The sequence below is a fragment of the Mytilus edulis genome, chromosome 1 (genome assembly GCF_963676685.1).
Source record: "Mytilus edulis chromosome 1, xbMytEdul2.2, whole genome shotgun sequence".
Taxonomy (NCBI): Eukaryota; Metazoa; Mollusca; class Bivalvia; order Mytilida; family Mytilidae; genus Mytilus; species Mytilus edulis.
In genome coordinates this window covers 14,971,266-14,995,673 of record NC_092344.1, presented here as the reverse complement: position 1 = coordinate 14,995,673, position 24,408 = coordinate 14,971,266, and the positions used below count along the sequence as shown (strand labels likewise).

General features: G+C 31.1%; 2 protein-coding genes across 3 annotated transcripts; one reads left to right on the top strand and one right to left on the bottom strand.

Moving 5' to 3' along the window:
- Positions 1–257: 257 nt before the first annotated feature.
- LOC139510689 (transmembrane protein 209-like) lies at positions 258–12,809 on the bottom strand. 2 transcript variants are annotated; one of them, XM_071297232.1, is made up of 16 exons: positions 12,682–12,809; positions 11,621–11,765; positions 11,109–11,167; positions 10,470–10,601; positions 9,616–9,824; positions 9,193–9,388; positions 7,699–7,788; positions 7,150–7,322; positions 6,382–6,444; positions 5,902–5,998; positions 4,943–5,068; positions 4,040–4,134; positions 3,419–3,533; positions 2,706–2,803; positions 1,043–1,116; positions 258–519 (listed from the first exon to the last, which is right to left on the bottom strand). In XM_071297232.1, the coding sequence occupies exons 2-16, from the start codon at positions 11,755–11,757 to the stop codon at positions 465–467; spliced, it is 1,719 nt and encodes a 572-aa protein (XP_071153333.1). In that variant the 5' UTR covers positions 11,758–11,765; positions 12,682–12,809; the 3' UTR covers positions 258–464. The 2 variants fall into 2 exon arrangements, with proteins under 2 accessions (XP_071153333.1, XP_071153338.1); XM_071297237.1 differs by having other exon boundaries at positions 12,549–12,758.
- Positions 12,810–13,080: 271 nt separating this feature from the next.
- Positions 13,081–23,409, top strand: LOC139510706 (U6 snRNA-associated Sm-like protein LSm3). The gene is made up of 4 exons (XM_071297243.1): positions 13,081–13,186; positions 21,653–21,763; positions 22,503–22,598; positions 23,110–23,409. The coding sequence occupies exons 1-4, from the start codon at positions 13,166–13,168 to the stop codon at positions 23,191–23,193; spliced, it is 312 nt and encodes a 103-aa protein (XP_071153344.1). The 5' UTR covers positions 13,081–13,165; the 3' UTR covers positions 23,194–23,409.
- The last annotated feature ends 999 nt before the right edge of the window (positions 23,410–24,408 follow it).

The following is a 24,408-nucleotide window of genomic DNA, read 5'->3' as shown; positions in this document are numbered from 1 at the left end:
ATGTACCCATTGATAATTGTCTGGAGAACATATATCCAAATTTGTTTAAACCTGCCAGGAGGGAGTTTATTAAATTTCAAATATTTCAGGACTGAAAATTTATAAAATATACAACCCATTCCATAAAATAATTTTTACATGATGGAGACCTGTCTCATTGACAATTGTACCACATCTTCTTAATATTTATATAAACCGTAATATTTGTGACCACTATGAATAATAAAATACTCCTAGGGTGAAGAAAAGTTGAGATAAAAAAAAGACAGCTTTTATTTGACTTATCTTTCTAAAAATAGTAAAAACTGTTTCAACGTCAATCAATCTCTTTCACATCTCTTATCTGTTATCATGCAACATTCTTGGAACTGTTACTAACAGAGTTTTTCTTCCTTCATTTGGAAATTCCATCACATCTCTGTGTTTATGTCAATTTATTCTTACATTTGTCATACAAAACACTGTCATGACTCAAAAATCCATAAAACATTTACACCTGACATTCCAAGGTTAACTCTCCTGTAAGTAAAAATAAGAAATAAATAAAACATATTATTTTGCATACCTATGAATAACTAGATCAAGTTTTTTTTTACGGACTGAATGAAGTCTGTACACTAAATCCATTTGATGTTGGGTGTGTTCTGATTAAGAAGTAATTCATGCAAGCCATAGATTTGATGGAAGTTTTCACATGGCCTAGGCTGTCATAATCAAATTCAATTCCATGCTTTTGGCGTATATCAGGCCATTTGTTTTCTCATTTGAATTGTTATACATTTGTCATTTTGGGGCCTTCTACAGCTTGCTATTCACTGTGAGTATTACTCATTGTTGAAAGCCATACTGTGACCTATAGTTGCTAACTTCTTTGTCATTTGGTTTCTGGTGGAAAGTTGTATCATTGGCAAATCATGTGACATCTTTTTTTCTTATTATTTAGATGTCATTAAATGATAGTGATATCAATAACTTTTTACTGGACCTGGATAAATATTGCTTGTTTACTTCTATTTCATGTTACACATTTATAAATATTTACCCTAACATTCCATGTTCCTTTGTCTTAATGTGATGTAAAAATAACAATACTGCCTGGAACATGTTATTTCTTCCCTGAAATAAAATGATATTGTAAAGCAAAGTATTTAAGGCAATAGAGATAGCTATAAATAATTAACATACTGTTTAATTCTCATCCGTCAGTTAAAATTTTATCATTCAAAAATTATTTTTTTACTGAAAATACTGACACCATGGAACAAGAAGACTGATAAGCCCATGCTTCAAGTTACAGGACAGCACATCCATGGTGCATTAATGGCCTTGAAAGAACACTGGGTATGCTGTGTCAACACTTGTCTACCATCACTTGAAGAAATCTAGTAGACTTATTCATTGTGGAATGACATATACAGTACATTCCGGTTATTTGCATAGCCTATTTGTCAGATGAAATTATGCAATAAAGCGGAGTATGCTTATATCCGAAATGCCAAAATACGGAGACAAATAACATTGATAGTGCAAATCAGTAAAGGAAATCCTGAAGAAAGATGAACGTCCATAATCCACTTACAACATGAATGATTATTTATTCTAATAAAAGTTATTTGTCTAGTGTCATGCATTTTATTTTATTGTTCATTCTTTCAATAAAGTTTATGAACACATTTAGTTTTAGTTTATTTATGTACCGACTTTTCCTTTACCTGAGATACGAAAATAAAATTGTTCTAAAAATAGATTTGTTTCTATGACCCGGATGTACAAATTATATTGTTACGCTTTGATTAAAACAAACTGTTGAACAATGCTACACAGTTTATAATCATTTGATACAATAAATGTGTAATGAACTGCCTTTAATATGCAGTATTTACTGATTGCAGCAGTCATGTAACACTGTTACTTTAACCTCGTTAGTTTCGTAAATATGCAAAGCAGCAGGTAATGGGGCCCTACACAGGTTATTTGCTGGACACGAGTGTTGAAAGTGAGAAAATATAATAATTTTAAGTTAATGTTTTTTTTTTTAAATATTAAAAGTGAAAGATTGATGTATGAAATTCTTCAACCATATATAAATGCCCTGTAATATTTAACATAAATGTAGATCACCCCTAGCCAAATACGAGATTGCACATTGGATAATGATCGATAATTAGCAGGCGTTAATGTTTTAAAAATACACCCAAAATGTAATCTATGAACAATGTTTGAAATGCAATCAATAATTAACACCTTTTGAGATAGAAGATCATAGAATGATTGTGTTTTTACAACAATCAGCTGATTGACATTTTTATGACCTGGAGGCTTAAAATAGAATATGGGAAACTTTACCTGTGTACATATCGAGGCTTTTTTATAATCATATAAACACGAAAGAAACTGTTTTAAAACTTTATTCAAATAACACATAAGTAAATTTGAAATAATATAAAAAATTATGATGCATTCAAGAAAAATATACTTACAAATTGCTGTTTCCGATCAAAAATTTCGTTAGATTTAACTAAGCATATCTAGCTGGCAATTCTTTTCTATGCAATTAACCGAAATGCCACTTGTGGGGCTATGCATATAACCGTACAATTTAACATTAGATGAATGGGAAATGGTTTTGTGCAGGAGAAAAGTATGCAATTAACCGAATTATGCTATTAAGCGGTATGCAATTAAGTGGAATCGACTGTACTTACTTTAGGTAAATTGTGCATTGTTTTTCCTATAACCACTTGGAAATGTGGTGGATTTATAGCTGACTGATATATACATAATGTGTCTTCTTTATCTAAATCTGAAAGATATAAAATACATATAAATAAACTTTTTTCAGTTCTATTATTTTTCAAGTAAAGGATCTTTTCTGAATTTACAAGATCCATATCTTGTATCTAAATTGGTATGATATAGTCTAACAATCTTTATTTATTCAATATTATAATGCTTTGGTGTAACTAATAACATCTATTTAAGTATGGTGCAGCCAAACAAATATTATTCTGAAATAATACTATCAGGAAATTTAAATAGTATGATTATAAACATATCAGACTTATTTATTTGAAATGTATTCATGTAAGAGTTTACAACATATTGAAACATGAAGTTGTACAATTTGTCATACCCCCAACTCATAGATTAAAGTATATGAAAGCAGGAAGTATGCAACGGACAGACCAGAAAACAGGAAAAGTTATCACAATTAAGCTGCAGACCAAATATGGAGATTTTTTGTTCAGAAAATTAAAATTCACTTAAATAGTCAATATACCAAAATCTGTTGATGCAAAAATGAGATAAATTATAAATGTTTTCAGTTTTCAAACCATATTTTAAGACATTGCCGACTTAAAGACCTCTTATGTTAGTATACCATTACTCTTTTCTCATTGGATCATTGCCTTCTTACTTGGTTTATCTGGAGTTTTAATGAAATACTGTGAGGTAAATGTCTTTCCATCAGGATATTTTGGCTGAGCTGGTAATCTTGTATCAAAATAGGTACACAACATATGCATTATAAGCTAAAAAATAAGAAAGACAATCATTAATAATATTTGCTATTACTACAAATAAAAATCAGAATATCCAAATATATACTTTTAAAAAGAGAAACAAAAACTGTAGTTTAAACAAGTAATTAAATATTCAAAAATAAAAATAGTTGTTTGAAAAAAATCTCTTATAAACTATTCCATGAACTTTCAGCTTACAATTTTTAATATACTTTTAAATGTTTATTCATTTATTCTTTAACATCAATCCAATAAAATTATTTGTCTTTGAAAAGCAATAATGACATAATTTTTCTTCCATAAATAACTTCAGAGAAAATGTAAAGTTGGATCTGACAGAGAATTTTTCTTCTTACAATAGTAGTTACATCTTGTTTACTTTAACTTTAAATAACATAAAAATGAAGTAAACTATCAGTGAGTATATTTTATTACATACAATTTTGTTTTGCATATGATTCCTTAAAAAATAGTAATTCAAAAGAAACCAATAAATATAGTTTCATATGACTTACACTAGCATCATTTGGCAGATGTTCTCCCCAAGTTTTTCCATAATTTCCACCATTATTCCACACAAGGTCACTCATACAACCATCTCTCCCTAGATCTGTAAAATATAAAATATTAAATCAGCCATTGTAACTGATTGCCTCTGTCTTTTTCTATTTAAAGCAGAAAGTACCTATTAAGACTGAGGTATAGAATGTAGTTGGACTATACTTCAGGTTCCTAATTTTTCATTTGGCTTACCCCCCTTGATATTGTCTTTCCTTCTCTTAGTACAATATTTTCTTTGACTAATGGCTTTTGATTGTCACCTTGGTATTGTCTCTCTTTCTTATAGTACAATATTTTTTTTTACTTATCTCGAATAAGCTCTCGCCCCGATATAACTTTTTGTGCTAATGCGGTGTAAAGCAACCAACAATCAATCAATCAATCTTTGACTTATGTTTTTTTTTATTGTCTCCCTTTTTCATAATACATAAAAACTATTTTTAACACAGAACATTTGTTTCATTATTTGTTTCCTTATTTATCATTAATTCAATTAAACTGTTTTTGTTATAAAGCTATGCTAATCAAGAAAAATGTTGTAGGGCAAATTTTTTATTAATTTTGAACAATGAACAATAGCATAGATGGTTTTAAATTAACAATCCAATACACCTAGATCACATGGTATTTATGTTATCAAGGCAGTATTTCCCTTCCTTCTCCTAGGATATGCCCAAAGCAAGCATTTTTTTTCTCAGTGTTGAAAGCCTCATTGTGACTTTGAGATAAAGAACAGCAATAAAAGAACTGTTCCTTTGCTTGTTGTGTGTGTATTTTTTTGGCGGCATTAACTGATTTTGTGTCATGTATGGATACTCAATATCCTTTGTTTTTCTATTTTTAAATATAAAGCTTACCTTTTATTCTTTTAACCAGGTATTCTTGATTAGAAGAGAAATCTAGGTATGTCACCACAGTATTCAGTGATGGAACCAGTGCTCCTTTGGTGAAGGCTAAATGTTTTAGTGTTGACACACTCACCTCTGAAAACAACAATTTTCAATGTTATGAGACAAAACATCATGTTCAATTTAAAGTCATGAAATTTCTATCAGCTAAAAATATTTAAAATGTTAATGTTTAAATAATTAAAGATGCATAAAACAAATTTATAGAAAATAGTTGATTTTAACAGATCTAAGAAACTGAACACTTAAGATGATAAAAAGACAAGTTATTGATAAGAACATCAATACTGTACATAAACTTATTTTTGCAGGTGCTCTTGTTTCATGATTGGTCCTTTCTAGCCTAATATGTTGCTGTTTAAATTCCTCTATTTTCAAATTTGCTTGATGAACTTAAATAATAAGGAAAGATCATAGTTTTACATATTCATGACAATATAAATTCGCTTATTATTCTACTCACGAAAATTTTCACTCATGAAAACAAGTTGGTTTACAGTTTATGGTATAAAAATTTTGTAGCTTGAAAAAGTATCTGGACAGAGCTATATTCTAACTTATACTCTTTTAATATCATTATATACATGTATCATAGTAATTCAACTGAAATAAAATATCTTTAGCTTCCATTATCACAGAAACATGCATTTTGGGGCCCTTTATAGCTTGTTGTTCGGTGTGAGCCAAGGCTCCGTGTTGAAGGCCGTACTTTAACCTATAATGGTTTACTTTTTAAATTGTTATTTGTATGGAGAGTTGTCTCATTGGCACTCACACCACATCTTCCTATATCTAATTACAAATCTTATTAAAATAGTGTAAACATAAAAAATGTCAATTATCATTAACAGAGTTATCTCCCATGTTAAGTCCTTGAAATGTCACATGCAAGTATGTGTATTGTTTACCTCCTATTTCAGTTTCTTCTGACCCTATTCTTCTTAAAGTGGCATTAATTTGTTCTATTTCTTTTGCAACTCTTGATACAACTGACAAACATATCCACTGTACAAATACAAAGAAGATTTGTATTGCATTATTTCTTGATCTTATTTCAAGGAAAATAAAATATTTTCCACAAATACATAGAAAAAAGGTATTTATTAGTTAGTAGTTTTATATATATAAAAAAAAAGTAATCAAATGAATCCTCTGAACTGAGACAACCTTAGTTTATGGACAGAAATGTAATTTCTCAAGAAAACTTGCAAACAACACTTGAAAACATTAAGTGCAGCTATTACCAGTAGTTTCAAGACTTACGGGGACCTTAAGTTGTAAAACTTTTATGTCATTCCGTCTTTGGTGGAGATTTGTCTTATTGGCAATCATACCACATCTTGTTTTTAATATTATTATCTGTTTATGGCCAAGAACAGTCTACTCACCTTTCTTACTCTCTCTGTCCATAAATATAATTCATCTTCTGATACACGCCTCTTACCCCATATCTAAATAGAGAAGATAAATATGGCTGCTATATATCATTCATGATTTTGTATATTTTTTGGTAAATAAATCAGGCTGTTATTTTTCTCATTAGAATTGTTTTACATTTGTCATTTCAGTATCTTTTTTTAATTTGCTATGTTGTATTGGTTTAGCTCTTTGTTTGAAGGCTGTGCAGTGACCTATAGTTGTAAAATTACACATCTTTTGGTCTCTGGAAAAGAGTTTTCTTATTGGAAAGCAAATCACATTTACTTATTTTTGTATTACATATTCAAATAAAAAGATCAAAGTTCAATAAGTCATAGTTTGATGTTTTGAAATGCAGCATTTGTTTGAATTAATAGTCATGTATCCAGTGGATTTCTTAAATAATACATGAAACAAGATAGTTAATATATAAACCTGCATTTTACCTCAATTTTCTTACTAGGTCAAAATGAAACATACTTTTCTATTATGAAACAAATTAGTAATATATATCAAATGAGGGTCTGGAAGTGTTCCTTCGTTTCTTTTAAGAAATCTATTCTTCATTTATCTTGATCTTATTCTCTATTCTTAATATTGCAAAACCCCATTATTCTCTATTTTTTGGCATATTTTTCTACATTTTTTTATATTTTTTGCCCTTAATTCTGCACTTTCTGACCATTATCTCTTATTCTTTACACCCCATCCAGACCCTCTTAAATAGCATTGCTTACATCTTCCCCATTGTACAATGATGATTGGTCACTATCATAATGTCTAGACATGGGTGATTGTGGTGACCTGCTAGCCAACTGGTACATATACTTCTTTAATAGGTGTGTACAATCCATTGCTGATCTTCCATAACTCCAGAATGAGGCTCCAGCTGAGGTATTGTCAGGTGAACCTTCAATGTTTTGAAATAGTAAATCTGTAGTTTATTCATCATTATATAAAAATTTCACTAGTCTATTCATTTTTTCTAGTAAAGTTATAATTACGCATCAACAGTTCTCTAAATATAACATAAATTGTCTAATTAATATTCTCTATACACTTATTCATGTACAAATGCAGCAGTCTTCCATTGCATGATTGCAATAGAATTAAACTTGAATTTACCATAATTTCTTATCTGTGATCTGACAATATATTCATTAGTTATGAGTTAACTGGCATTAGAATATACTATTGTTTTATAGGCAACAAAAGAAGAATCAGCTATCAAGTTATGGCAGAAATCAGAAAACTACTACTGTTAAAGTCAACAAAAACTTTCTTACTCAAAGCTGATTTATATTCTCTTTCATCTTGTTCTTTCAAATACTGGCTGAGAGAATGCAGGTCTGTGATCCTATCAAAGGATGTTGATGCTAAAAGTAGAACAGTAAATAGTTATTGAAATGGTGTTGTTTTTAAATAATACCTCCTGGCATTTGTGATTTCAATGTCAGTATCATATCCACCCGACTACATGGGTAGTTTTTTTTTGTACATAATAAAACAAAAGTAATTTTCAAAAATGGTGAATGCTTTTAAACAAGAGTGCACACGCTGAAATGTCTCGCCTTCTATACTAATCATTGATATTATGTTGATAGTCCTAAGTATAAAGCTAAGCTTTATTACAACTGTCACATAAACTTAACATTAACCAAGATAACTAATCAAAGACCAATGAACCTTGAAAATGAGGTCAAGGTTAGATGAACCATGCCAGGCCGACATGTACAGCTAACAATACTTCTATACAACATATATAGTTGACCTATTACTCATAGTTTAAGAAAAATAAACCAAAACACAAAAACTTAACACTGTGCAATGAACTGTGATGAGGTCACGGTCAAATAAAACCTGTGCGACTGACATAAAGATAATAAAATATTTCCATACACCAAATACAGTTGACCTATGGCATATAGTATTAGATAAAAAGACCAAAACACAAAATCTTAACTTTGACCACTGAAACATGAAAATGAGGTCAAGGTCACATGACATCTGCCCGCTAGACATGTACACCTTACAATCATTCCATACAACAAATATAGTAGACCTATTGCATATAGTATGAGAGAAACAGACCAAAACACAAAAATTTAACTATAATCACTGAACCATGAAAATGAGGTCAAGGTCATATGACACCTGCCAGTTGGACATGTACATATTACAGTCCTTCCATACACCGAATATACTAGCCCTATTGCTTATAGTATCTGAGATATGGACTTGACCACCAAAACTTAACCTTGTTCACTGATCCATGAAATGAGGTTGAGGTCAAGTGAAAACTGTCTGACAGACATGAGGACCTTGCAAGGTATGCACATATCAAATATAGTTATTCTATTACTTATAATAAGAGAGAATTTTCGTAACATGAAGCATCTATATACAAAGTATGAAGCATCCACCTTCTAAAATATAAAGCTTTTAAGAAGTGAGCTAACACCGCCGCCGCCGTAGCCGCCGCCAAATCACTATCCCTATGTCGAGCTTTCTGCAACAAAAGTTGCAGGCTGGACAAAAACTACTTCTAAAAATATCTTTCTTTTGTATTTTAGGTAATATCATCTCATGTATCCCTTTTTTCTTCCTTTAGACATTCTATTTTTCGTCTTTCTTCCTTTCTTTCGTCCTTTAGCCATTATATTTTTGTCTTTCTGTTAAAATTAACTTTATAAAAACCAAGTGTTTAGTATATTGAATATAAACCTTTTTGGCGATATCAATATAAAGTATTGAGAGTTATATATACATCTTCATTTTACCTGGAGAAGCCTTGAATGAATTAGACATGGACCTCCTTCCTCGCAGTCCACTGGAATCAAAACTGTTCTGCATTCCAGGTGAAAAGGAACTTCCTGGTGAGAACGATGGATGATGGGTAAATCCTGATACATTAGGAGACATGGAGGAATTGTGAGCAAATGATGTACCAGGACTAATACTGCTGAGATTCTGAACCTTAAATTAACAGATTTGGAGAATCATTAGCCCATTATATTGAGAACAACTTAATAATTAAATGTAAGAGCTTTTCAGTATTTAAATAACATAGATATTTAAAATATCTTAATATTTTCAGCTTTTATCTGTCATGTTTATATTAAAACTATGTTTGTAATTACATGTAGTGGATAATGAATAATTCAACAAGAAAATATTTCCTCTCCCCAAACAGGTAAACATACCCCACTAATATTTGCTGCTGGTGAACTGTAAGTTGAATATACAATGGAGTGATTACTGAAGCTAATGGGCCCAGACATATTTGTAGGTGTCGTCTGTCGCTGACTTGCTGTACTAGAGAAACTAGAATGAGCTGAAGGTGTACTAGACAGCATTAAACTTTCTTCTGATGATAAATTCAATTTCCTTGGTGAAACACTGAATCCAGCATCTGAAAAATAGAATCCAAGCTGTAAGTCTTGTAATAAATAAAGTATAGTGTAAAACTGTAAATCCACTTGTTTTGAATCAATCTTTCCGTATTCCTTTTTAGGGTTTTTGCTTGTTTTGCATGCTTTTAGCCTTGATTGTTAGTTTTTAATTTTTTGTTTTAATATTTATTTTAGTATTGACCTTTTATCTTAAGGTAGGCATTTTTGTTTTATTTTTTATTTCAGTATTTGAATTTGACACAGAATGTACAGTGCCTTAAGAGTAATTCTTTTTTTTAAATAGGGCCCTTGATAAATTTTCATTATCATTATTTTTATTATTATTATAAATCTACAAAGCAGTGTTCTTAGAAACATATCTAGATGCATTGGTGACCCACAATGTTTAACAACACAAGGTTTTGTTTAGTTTTATTATGCATCCTTGAATGAATAAATTTATAACATATAAGTTTAGTTAAAATACAGTTTAATGATTGAGTCATTCTTAATTTCAAAATTTTAAAACAGATTCAGTACTATTCCATACAGGTCCAAGGTTTGTTTAATTTTTCAGTAATATATTTTACTTTTCATTTTTTTTTTCATAATAAATTTCATCTGCTACTTCACATCAATATCAAACAACTTAACCATTCATTTACCTATATCTCTGACAGCTAGGAGTTTTTTCTGCCCTGGAGTCATCATTACAGACTTGGTAGATACGTATGGTTTAAGGTAAACAAAAAAGTTGGTCACACTGTTTAATAAAAATATCACAGCCAGAATACATTCTGAAAAAAATACAATATAAAGTATGATTTTATTCATTACTTTTTTTATTAGTATCCTTTATGTCATCATGCATATGTCATGGTGCAATTGTCAATGTTAAATTTGCATTGTACGGTCTTCGTCTCAGGTACTACAATTTATAAGCAATAGTCAACTTACTTTATTGGGAATCTACATCTTAATAAATTTATCTTATATCCATCAATCTGAACTATATATCTTAGCACGCTTATTTGTGAGCAATGCCTTCAATAAACATTTTTTTTTCTAAAATATATATTTAGTGTTGTTTCTCAATCACTACATGTGCTTTTTTGTCTATAATTCTATAATACCTGCATTTTTTCAACACATATTTTTTGCATGTTAACTCTTTGTATGTATTTGTATGCATTTCTTCTCAAGAATGGTATTTTTCACAAATACACCTGAAAATGATATTTTTGTTCATTTCTAAAAAAAACATGAATAAGTGTCTGCCAATTCATTCTTTTAGTGTAACTTACCAAAGTACCATAGTACAGGATGTGTGATGTTTAAACTAGATCCTATACTGTTCAGCTGCCTGTAAAGAAAAAAGTTCAAAAAATTAATAAACAAATCATAAAGGCCTTCAAATAAGTGTTCATTGTAAATTTAAATTATTTATTTACATTCTCCCTTATATAAGTCAAACTATTTGATATTTTAACATAAAGTTTTGACCTACAATTTTTTTTACTTACAATGGTTTACTTTTACAAATTGTGACTTGGATGGAGAGTTGTCTCATTGGCACTCATACCAAATCTTCTTACATCTTTATCTCATTGTCATTTCCAGTTGCTATCACAAAGCTAACATTATTGGTTCATGACCTTTCTCATATTACATGTTAATTTCTCTATAATGCTGCAAACTAAGACACTGTCATTGACTGGACATTAAATACTTCACCGCATTTAATCTAAAACTGATATCATAAAGTCTTATTAGAGATTCAAATATTTAATTTAAAACATGTAAAATTGGTTCTTACATTTCCATGTACATCACTATAGCCAAAATGATATTTACACAGCACCAGAAGGAACTCTTTCTTGCCTGTTTCCATGACTGCCTTTTATTCCAAGTCTCATTGACAACTGGATCTGTAACTGTACCAATCTTTGTCATCCTGCTACCTACAATTAACATTATATCAATTTAGTTTGCTCTATTGATCTTTATGTCATCACTAACAAGATATTAAAATTTGAACCATATTAGTTTAACAGTTAAATGTAAATGGTAATTATGACACAACAATGCATTCTTTAAATAGAACAAAAACCTGTGAGACAAGGATAAGTAAACTTCATGAAAGTCTGTCTGTCTATCTAGATCTATCTAAACTATATAGGGGGTCTCATTGGGGGGTTCCAATCCCGGATCCCGCTTACTGTTTTGTCAGATTCCTGTATCCCGCTTACACTATGTACGTAAGCAATTCTCATTTTTTTGTCATTTCCCGGGTCCCGCTAGACCTCATTTCCCGTTTTCACGAAACAATTACTTGACTTTCACATGTCACGCTTACAAAAAAATCGGCAATCCCATGTCACGCTTAGACCCCAATGAGACCCACTGTATACACAGTAACCTTATCGCTATTTGGAAATCGGTCCCCCTTGACCTGAGAATCTGTTCTGCTTGAACTTTTGACGTCATACAAAAATCACTTAACCATAGTAGCGGCATATTTTTACAAGAATTTTGTGATGTCCAGTAATGTCAGACAAATATAAAGCAATAGCAGATTTAAGGTGTATTGATCTGACTGTCAGACATAACTAGTATGTCAAATTGATCTTAATTTGTCAGACCAGGAACATATCAATAGATTACTGTTCCTAGGTCAGACTTTAATCTCCTTATCAGGCTTTATATGACAGAATAAGATGATGCTTTTTCACACAAATTTATACCTGGTCACAGTGTTCGACTGTTGGTCGCTGTCAAAAGTGTCATTTAGTTACAGAATAAAAACTATAAAAATAAAAAGGGTGTATTTGTTTTCAATAGGTTTTATGAAGGACGTATTCTAACAACAATCAATACCAGACGATTTATGTCAATCGTTGTTATTGTTAATCAAAACATGCCGCCTCGGCTTCTTCAAAGTAAACTTCCGGTATAAATCGAGTCGTATAAAGGCCAACTCGTCCCTACAGATTTCGCTTGATAACTATTTTATATACAATCAATGTATTTTAATGACACAAATGGGAATAATGCAAATTAAAAAAAAACAACTGTTTTTGAAGGGATCAATCTATTAAAATAGTTTAATATGCAAAGGCGAAATTGGAAAGTCCCGTTCAGAACAAAGCTGTGGTACGATTAAGTACCGAAAACTCATGTATGTTAAATTTCGAAAGATTTTGATGCAAAAAGTTATATCAGCATAATAAATTTATGATTTCATTATTAAGTGGTTTTATTCTAGCACAACATACACCCTTTATACGCAATTACATTATTAATGAATAAACACAAAATGAACTTAGATTTTGGGTTATAAGATCAGACCAATAACTCGAAGATGGCTGATGAACAAGAGCAGGTGCGTTTGGACGACCAGAAAATTTGTGAATTATGTGTTTTCGAAATTTTACTAAAGCTGTTACACATAAAAATGTTCAAATTAATCAATCAATTATTTCGAATTTCATTTAATTCTCAGTATTTCTTTATTCTAAATGTCTTTTCATAAGAGTTTAGATTGTTGACTACTGAAATTGATAGAATTTGTGACAACTCGCCCCATATCTAACATGTATAATCGGCCCAACAAATACCTGCTAACTCACCAACTAGTATTCACAAAACATCTGTCAGATGGTGTTGTAATTTCTGCTTCTTGGTACAAAAAATGTATGTTTTTGTATAGTTTTAAAGCCAGCAAATACGAATTAACTCATAAAACTCTCTCTCTCTCTCTCTCTCAGCATTGGTAGCGTGAATAAATAATCAATAGTAAAAATGATGCCTGTATTAAACTTCTAGTACAGCAGATATATTTCCATACATCCATTCGAAAAACAATATATAATTAACATATGGGGCGGAGGTACTAAAATAACATTCTTTCTCTTGTATTTTTGTACGGACCAAATGGGATTATCTTAAATTCTACACTGACAATGTAAATAAATGCAAGGCATACAGCTATCTGCGCTGCTTCTTACCTCTAAACTACGACCCATATTCATAAGATAAACGGCAAACATACACCTAAATACGCTGCTTCTTACCTTTAGGAACCCCCGGGTGCCTTGCTGTAAGTGAAATGAAAATACATCAAGGAATGACGAACGTGACATTACACTGTTACTTATTTGAAATTACCGGAAGTAAATATTCTAAGCAGGAAGAAAAACATTACGTCCAACATTGACATAAAATATAGGAGTCTTCGACTCAAAATTCTTGTAATAATTAACTCTTATGAATAAACAAATCTAGACATATTTATTCTTCCAGTTAAGAACTCATACAATGTAAATGTACCATTTCTGGTTCACGCTTTAATAATATGGACTCAACCGTTAGGTTCTGAACAATACATGACAAAGTTGCGCCATACATTTTTGTACATGTATATGACGTTATCGATACAGCTAATAACATAAAGTAAAATGTACATTATTTACTCCTTCAATATATATACTAAACACTAGAAATAACTTATGATAACTTTATTAACTCTCTTAATACAATAGTCACAACATTCCTTTACTTGGGAATACCCAGTGCACACATTAACAACAGATGGGAAACACAGGTTTTGTTTGCTGTAAGCACACATACTTCTCATAGACAGTAGTCCAAATAATTGTGGAGTACCACTTATATAAGTGATTTCATTATTACCTATTTCAGTGGTTTGATAATATCTGTTATCACCTGTTGGTGTTTCCTTTAATCTTGGAATGTATATATGTAACTTTCATCCATTTTCTATATTTTGAGAAATTTTTCTTCAATTTCTCTACATACATCAATTATCCCTTTCTCTTGTACCGGTATATATAATTTCAGTTGGTGCACTTGGTCAGTAATTAAGTGCTCTAAAGCTTTTAAAATTACCCTTGGGAATTTGTCTGTACGGGTAATCAATTATTCATTACTACTCTTACAAACAGACAAAGGTAAGCATTTTAAGTAACCTGATTGGTCTTTTTTCAAGTTGGGCAGCAATCATTTACCTTCAAAAAGAAGGGGGATATATACAGTTTGTTGTTTGAGCCAGAAAATTTCAGTTGAAAGTCCTGAACATACATAAGATTCAGATATTTGCCACTGGATATTGAGCAACGTACAGTGAGTCAATCAGGCCAAAATATATAGATAACATCTATAAATTTGACACCATTAAACTGGAAGTGGCTCCTTTACAGGCCTTCCAAAAAATATTTGAGCCAGCCGGACATTTGATATCTGATTCCGATTTTAATCCCTTAAGACTTAAAAGGCAATTGTGGTAATCAGATGGCCATTCCAATGATTGACATTTGATTAGAAAAAAAAAGCATTTTCAACTTTACTTTGATATGAATTTGATATGAAACTGTTAATTTGGCAGTGCATCATTCAAAGTGTGCACATCAGCGTGCTCATATCTGCCTTACACTCTTTATTTGTGCAAAATGACATTCAGTGACATTATTAAAGGGAAATCACACTATTGTTTATACGCATCGCTATCGGGGCCGCTATAGTGTCGTAAAGTTCTGTATTATGACGTCGCCGTTTTCGTGTCCGTCGTAAAGCTAGTTCTTATTTTAAAAAAAATAGCGAGCCGCTCGAAGGGACGTTCCACTAAAGCAGGAGAAATGATAATGAACATATGATATTTTTTACAACTGTTATAATTAAAATAAAAATACGTGTCCATAAAAAAGGGTCTGATTGTATTGGGGTAAATTTACGGAATACAGAATAATGGGCAAATACTGCAGAATAAAAGACAAAAAACAGAAGATTAGAGAATGAAGCTTAAATATAAAGAATAAAAAATATTGGAAACACTAAATAAATATTAATAAATGAATGACCCTCTATCCAGACCCTTATGATTAAAAGAACATATCAATACAAAACACATAATCATCATGCATAATCACCACTAAGAACGATGGAAATTCATAGCATATTCAATATGATTTAGTACCCTCTCGGACCATTTTCTCGAAAACGAAGTCGGTGACAAATACTTTTTTTTGGCAGCGTATCGTCGCGATGCGGTATGTAGAGTTCATGGTATATTTTCGGGGGGGGGTGGGGAGAGGGGTACAAATAGACCAAGAGTAGCAGCATGTAAGCGTACACTTCCGGAATCTGTAGTTTTCAGTCCAACAGAGGAATGTAAATAGGAACAATGAGTTTCGACCGTTTTCTCATATAACATGCATGAAACGTCATAACTATAGTTTTCTATACTACATGTATAAATAATTCATCAAAAATCTCATTTCACATTTATATTTATCCGGTGCAGCCTGTCGGGTTAATACAAAGCAGGGTCAAAATTAATATGTTCTAGTTCTGAATACTAGTATGCATTAAACTTGCCACTGGACGTAAATTATGTGTGACGTGCTATTTGAAATCGTAATTTATTTCACATGTGACGGCAGAAATTATCCAAGTGTCGTCCATCTTTCCCGAATGTTCCTTTGACATCTAATGCCTCTCACTTTTTTTTTGGGGGGGGAGGGGGGGGGGGGGGTATGAAAACAAGTGATTTGTAGAGTAATCATATTTATTGAAATATTCAATTAAAAACGTTAATAAAATAACGAAAATCATCCAAAATTTTACATCAGTTGCTGGCTGTCGAAATCAAAGAAAATTTAGCACCGTATTGTATTGTACATAATTCTCAATCTCTCTTTAATGCTTTGTTCAGGCTAACATAATTTGGGCACAAAAAAAATCATATTTTGTAGTATTTCTTCAAACTGTTGTTAGCGAACTGTAGGACCAACAAGTTAAAAATAAGGCCGCTAGACTTCAAATAATCTGGGAATATCAAACACTATGCATAGTTATATATTTTGGTACTATTGATGACCTACACCAACAACAATAAAATGCTTCGCTGAGCGCAGCCTGATACGCCCGCAGAGGTTGAACAGTTTTGGCACGTTTGGACACAATACCCAAGCTTGATATATATACTGAATTTGGACTGTGATCAAATTTTTGACACAATATAGGTTTCTGACACAAAATAAATATGGTCGAAGGTCTTAAAAATTTATTGTGCAATTGGAGATTTCTTCTTGATATATTTCAAAAAATTTGAAATTTCAAAAATTTGCAGAAAAAATTATGACCCCCGCCCACCCCCTTCCTCTTGTAGCAATTACCCCCACACTCAATCCAAGCCTTCTTTTTGTGGTGTGGAACCTTGTAGTACAATTTTAGATAGATCCATACACTCAAACACAAGTTATTGTAAAATAGTATAACTAGTAAAATGCTTGTTTTTGAACCCTAATTCCTGAACGTTTGGAGCAATTACATGTACCCCCAACCTCAATTTGTGATATGAAACCGTGTGGTACAATTTCAGAGAAATTCATTACTTCTCAATGTCATATAAGAAATTAATATATATCAAAACGGAATTTACATCAACAGATATAAACAATTCATCAAAGTTGTATGAAAATTGGTGAAAGCATCTTAAAGTTATCGTACGAAAACTGAAAAATCGCCCCTTTTTAATGAATAAAACCCCATATCTCGGAATCGTAAAATCAAAAATCTATAAAATTATAAAGGGAGCTTACATCAATCGATATGAACAATGCACTAAAGTTTCATGAAAACTGCTGAAAGCACTTATTGAGTTATTGTCCGAAAACTAAAAAAAACTTTTTTTAATAGTAAAACCCTTTAACTCGGAAACATAAAATCTAAAATTCATAAAAGTCGAAAGGAAGCTCACGCCAATAGATACAAAAAACTCACCAAAGTTTTATGCCAATTGGTTGAAGCGTCCGACATGTTGACGAACAGTCGATGGACGGACAGACGGACAACGGTATACCATAATACATGTACGTCCCGTAAACGGGCGTATGAAAATTTAACACGTACTAAACAAATATTAGCTTTAAAAGTCTCCATCAAGAGAAAAATATTCAACACACACACACATGTATTTATGTAGAGTTACATGTCTCACAGAGTACTGCTTAACTGTAACCAACACATTAATGGTCCGTCTGGTGAAGGAATATTCCACTCATATAGACAAAAGTTTTGTGCTGATGATCATGTAATATTCGCCACTGAAAATTTTGCAAAATTCATGAAAACAATGAAAAAAACTAGTAATGCTAGTTCAGATCACATAATGTGATCACTTGCCTGTCGACAGTGATACAGTCAGATTGTCGGATTCCGACCATGACTGAAAAGGACAACTAGTTTTTTAATACAACGGTAGCTGATTAACCTCTTATTCTTTGGTTCTTAAAAAAAAAAGCCAATATGATATAGCAGAGAGTGCTTAAATTGACACACCGATTCAATCAGTTATTTTCAAATCAACTATCATTAATCAGTATTGGCAAAAAAAAGTACATATACTATAATGAAAGATAAATGTGATAAAACAATATAATTTCAAAGAAAGAGAGTTGCACCAACAGAAAATAGAAACTGCAATATGTCTTACTCTTAATTTCATCGGATCTCAAAATGTGTATGTACTCTTTTCAGAATTTTTACTCTATCTAACAGTATAACTCGGAAGTTTCTAAGTGTAACTCTAGCTTTGACTAGAAATCTTATTGGAATAAATGTTCGAAATCAATATAAAACTCGAATTAAAAATTTACCTAGCTGGAAGTCGAACTTAATTTGGTTCAATTATAAATATATATATATGTATATTGAGCGTTGTGTAATTACGGAAATGTTAACCAATTTCAAATTTCTTCCGAAAATGGTGTCATTAAGGGCTTTTTTTTTTTAAAGGAGCACTAGCTACGATATATATAGAAAAATAAAGTATGATTTTTTTTAGATCAATCATTAATCAAATTGGAATAATCAAATAATAATTTGCTTTTAGCAATCAATTTCCTTTAATTTTGTTGAAATAAGCGATTAAACATAATTTTTGACTGATTCACTTGCAAGTGAAAACGTCATCATCATTCTAACCGGTATTCATGTGAACTTCAAGTTAACCCCTAGCTAGAGATTGACAACGCATGCATTGTACGTGTACTGGTTATTTAAAGAAAAAGAATGTCAACAATGAAAGTGAAACTACGGTAAATCATTTGATTACTAATTCGATGCACATAAAATCATTCGTATATGGTTAAAAACAATGAGAAACATCTATTTTTAATCTATAAAATAAAATCAAACAGACCTATAAAAATCCAATAGCACGTGTTGGTTTAATCTATTCGTATCTTTATTTTTGTTTACATCTTTATTTTTGTTTACATCGCTTATATCGTCATCTGAGGTCAAATCGATAGTTAATTAGATGGCGTCTGGACTAAAATACACACGAAACAAACCTATAAATTATCTACCCCATGCTCTGTAAACTGTTTATTTTAGACTTTTGATAGTTTGGATAAATATTTTACCTTGTTATAAACCAAATATGAGAATTTGAGTCAAATCGGTAACAATGAATTTGACAGCTAGTGCCCCTTTAAAGTGCTGAGTCTGTGGATTTTTAAACACGGCATATCAGGTTTTATCTTCCCGGTGCGAATATACAAGTTAGTGAATTCATTATGTTTGTAGTCTAAATGGAACGTGTTACTTGCAGTCTTCCGAAGTAGAAGATTCTTTATCTGCAAGCCGTAAATTTTTTCTTAAATACGGCACGAGGCAGACAATCGTTTTCCCTATACAACGAATGCAATTAAAAAATGTAGATGACTTCAACTTTGACAATTACTTTATAATAAACTGTTCCTGTATTTAATGTTAAACGTTTCGATATATTGATAAAAATATCAATGAATAATCGAAATACCCTGAAAATTTTTTATTATATTTTGTAGTGAAAAGGTTTAGTTCAACCCAATAGTTCCAAGCATTGCAAGAAATGCTCCTATGTTAGCAACGTCGTTCTATAACGTTAGTATATAGTTCCCCCCAAAAATCGATAATAAGATTGTTTCCGTTTTAGCGGATTTAAAACATCGGTGACCCCCCATTTTTATTTATGGTTTTAAAATTTCCCCTAAAGCTGCAACTTATGCAGAAGTTTGAAGGAAAAAACATTAGTAGATTTTTTTTATTTCAAGAAAAATCTATAATAAATCGAAATTAAAAACGGCGGGAAATGTTCAAAGGCCCTGAAAAATAAGAAAACTGAGAAAAATAAATGTGTATAAGGTAAAAGTTACAATTGACTGTTTTAGTTTTATCAGTAAAACATCGTTGTTCAATAATTTTGCCTTCAATTAGCAACTTAGAGTGCTTTTTCTTTATTTCGGTATAACGCGATTCTTTACTTTTTGATGACGTCATACATGTATCTCGAAAATAACATCGGTGACCCCAATTTTTTTTCTCGACTAAAATATTGTAATAAGTATGATATGTCTACATGCAAAATTTCAATGATTTATTATTAGTAGTATAAATAGTGTGATTTCCCTTTAAACACTTTACTTTCATTTTTAAAATGACATTTTCCTACAACTGGATGTTGATTTGGCAATGGTAAAACATGGACCATAAAAATCTGTGTACGTTTAATTACAAAGCACAAGTCTACTGAGTGAAGAAGCTCTTTCCACGTTATTTCTTCAACAAAAAACTTGAAATGAAAGTTAGATATAGGTATCAATGATAATTTGAGCATTTTTGAAGAAATGTAGGATGCATAATTAAATTTCCCACCTGTGTACATGTACATGGCACACATGTTCTATTTCATACAAAGTAGTATTGAAGATTTTTCATTTAAAACCTTTTTAATTTTTTCATCAAATCATGTTAATAAACTAAGTTCTTATAATTTTAATCTTTTGGATTAAATCAATCAGATACAAACCGCTGAAATGTAAGAAAATAATTGTGAATAGACCGATCAATTTATACGATGTCTGGTACTGAAAATAGTTTACCTGTCACCTGAACAGGTAAATTTCAGCTGTCCAACAACTAATTAGCCTTGATTAAAATTAGAAAGTATTGAAGTAGGGGTTGTTTTGATAGTAATTAATCATCATGTCACTTTTATGACTAGGAATTTGTGGATGTTAAAGACAAAAGGTTGGGTCAACATGGTCAAGAAGATCATGAATTATGTTAAAATTACGGAAAAAGCCTTGAAAACTAAAAAGTAGATGACCGTTTCATGCTTTGCCCAGCTGGACTTTTACTGGACATTATACAAATGTCCGGAATATATGACCGTTTTTGGAAGCCCTGCTCCTTTCTATCAATTATTTTAGAACTTTAAAAGGCTTTCAATTGTTCTCTAAATAGTTGTTTGGTAATTATTAACTGGATTTACAAAGATAAAATCAGTTATTCATTTTGTGATTTATGGAGGGCAGGGGCTGCCATACAGTGTATGTCATTAACATAAAAAAGCTGTGACAAAATATTTAAATCTGTTGTTTTCTCCAACTAAATAATGGTCAAGTTCAATTTTCACGACTTTAACTTTCTCGTTGTTGAGATTTAACTCTTTCAGTATCCAAAAGTGATACTTATTATGTGATTGAGTTATTTATAATTTATATTTACATCTCTTGTTCATCATCTATACATAATATGTCTCATAATTCTTGTTGTTTTCCTGTTTTAGGTAAAGATGGCATAAAATGCAATCAAAACCTTATAGGACTGACTTGATATCTAAACGTCCAAGGCTGATCACTACCTTTTTGATAAACAAAATATATAGCATTGATCATAACATTCTATACAATTACATCCTATCCATGAACATTTTCAGAAATTTTTCAGGTAATTGAATGTACCGTTATTGTATATGTCATGTATGTGTTTTTTATTTTAGCAAGTACCAGTGCAAAATGTGGAAGAGCCACTTGATCTTATTAGACTGAGTTTAGATGAAAGAATTTATGTCAAGATGAGAAATGAGAGAGAACTTCGAGGAAGGCTTCATGTAAATATCTTTATAAGTATTATTATACTCACACTATGTTGAGAAAAATATTTATAACCTATCTAGTAGTTTTGCAACTCCAAATTAATGCCTTGTCTGAATCTCCACTCCTAATTTTCTAATTTTGTTTGTTATTGTTTTTGGGTAAAGATTGCACCACATTGACATGACTTGATATCTACTTATTCAAAGGTTTATCACTAACTTTGACAGATCAAACTATAATAGTACAGTGAAGTGATCATTATATAGATCCTATCCAATGTCTTGCAATTAATTGATGATAAGTTATACTTTGATATTTAAGTTACAATGTACAATATAGTGTGTTTTTGAATTACCATTCCTATCAAAAGAAATATTTTTTTTCATAAAAGATTACATAAGTAATTCATGGTGTATTCACTTGTTGTAAGAATAGGTTCAACTACAAATGAACAATCATAATCAATCATGAACAAACAATTTGAATTAGAGATTTACCTTCTTCAGAAACACTAAAACTAGAATATTTTAAAGCAAGGATTTATAAGAATCCAGAGACAGTTGATACATGTATTACCCAAAAAAGGTAACACATTTAAAAGCCTAATCAAGATTATCATTTATACATGTATTCCCTAATGCCAAATGGAAACTTATTTACAGTGGGTATACAGTCAATTTTACATGTATAATAGTAAAAAGAATAAACATATGGTTTTCTTTGTTATGAAGAAATTTCTTTATATATTTATAGGCATATGATCAACATTTGAACATGATAATGGGTGATGTTGAAGAAACTGTTACAACAGTGGAAATTGATGAAGAAACTTATGAAGAAATATATAAAGTAAGTTTTTTGTTGAATATAAATTCAATGTATTAATAGTTTTATCATTTACAACTTGTTCATCAACTTCCAACCTCTAAAACTTGTTAGTCGAAGAGAATTGTAAACAAACAATGAAAAGGTACACACCAGTCTACAAAACACTATATAATAATATAGAAAACTAAAGCTTGAGAAACACAAATCCCACTTAAAATGTGACCATGGTCTCAGGTGCCTCAGAAGGGTAGCAGATCCTGCATCCATACATAAATTACATTTAGAATATGCATTACATTTCATTAAGATTACATTTAGTTTTTGCATGATACTTTTAGATAGTAGTCAAACAACTTTTAGTCAATCGACTTGACCCTGCTGTCAACCGACACCCTACTGATTTAAGTGTTCAAATTATTCTCATATCATCCTATCTACAAATTGTACCTATTGTTTAATTTTTTTTTGTATTTGCAAGAAATTTGATTTGTTATTCTATTTTTTTGATTTCAAATCTTTATTTTTTTTGCAGTCCACAAAGAGAAATATTCCAATGTTGTTTGTTCGTGGTGATGGTGTCATCCTGGTGTCTCCACCTATGAGAACAGGAACATAATGTTTTTAATTATGATAAGAAGACCAACAGAACTGTCAACTTTTTTACTTAGTACATTGTCTCAAGATGAGATGCTAAATGTATGTGTTCAAGGATAATGTAGATATCTAAAGTCATTGTATTGCCTTTCTGTACTGAAACAGTAAGATGTCCACATTCAAATATTTACTCATTGGTGCAGCTGTAATGTTGAAATAAATTGCAATCTTTCTTCACTGTATTTAGTTGTTAATATGACAAAACTGCCAAAAGAAGTTCTGTATTGGAGCTAGATTAAAATATAAAGTGCAAAATTCATCAGCACACCCAGACATATGCACCCTAAAAATTAAATATGAATCGTACTGTATGCTTTGGAGTTATTGGCCCTGAGATACTGATTTTTTTTCTCTCAAAACTTTAGCAGTTGTTTTCTATTATCACAAAAACTGCAGGAGCTAGGTTAGAAGCATACACACAAAAAGGATCAGCAGACTTTGATGTATTTACTCTGAAAATTGAAAATAATTTGCCAATCTGCTCTGGAGAATTTCCCCTTAAAAATGTACAATTTTTGCAGTTTTTCACTGTTTTTAGCTCACCTGGCCAGAAGGGCCAAGTGAGCTTTTCTCATCACTTTGTGTCCGGAGTCCATCATCGTCCGTTGTGGTTAAAATTTACAAAAATCGGCTCCACTGAAACTACTGGGCCACAATCATCAAGGTGTTAAATCTGACATGGGGTAAAATTGTTTATCAAGTGAAAATCTATCTGCCCTGAAATTTTTATAAGAATCAGACAACCAATTGTTGGGTTGCTGCCCCTGAATTGGTAATTTTAAGGAAATTTTGCTGTTTTTGGTTATTACTTTGAATATTATTATAGATAGAGATAAACTGTAAACAGCAATTATGTTCAGCAAAGTAAGATCAACAAATAAATCAACATGACCAAAATGGGCAGTTGATCCCTGAAGGAGTTCTTGCCCTTTATAGTCATTTTTTAACAATTTTTTGTAAATTTTTGTAATCTTTTACAAAAATCTTCTCCTCTGAAACTACTGGGCCAAACTTAACCAAACTTAACCACAATCATTGTTAGGGTATCTAGTTTAAAAAATGTGTCCGGTGACCCGGCCAACTAACCAAGATGGCCACCATGGCTATAAATAGAACAATAGGGTAAAATGTAGATTTTGGCTTATAACTTTGAAACCAAAGCATTTAGAACCAATCT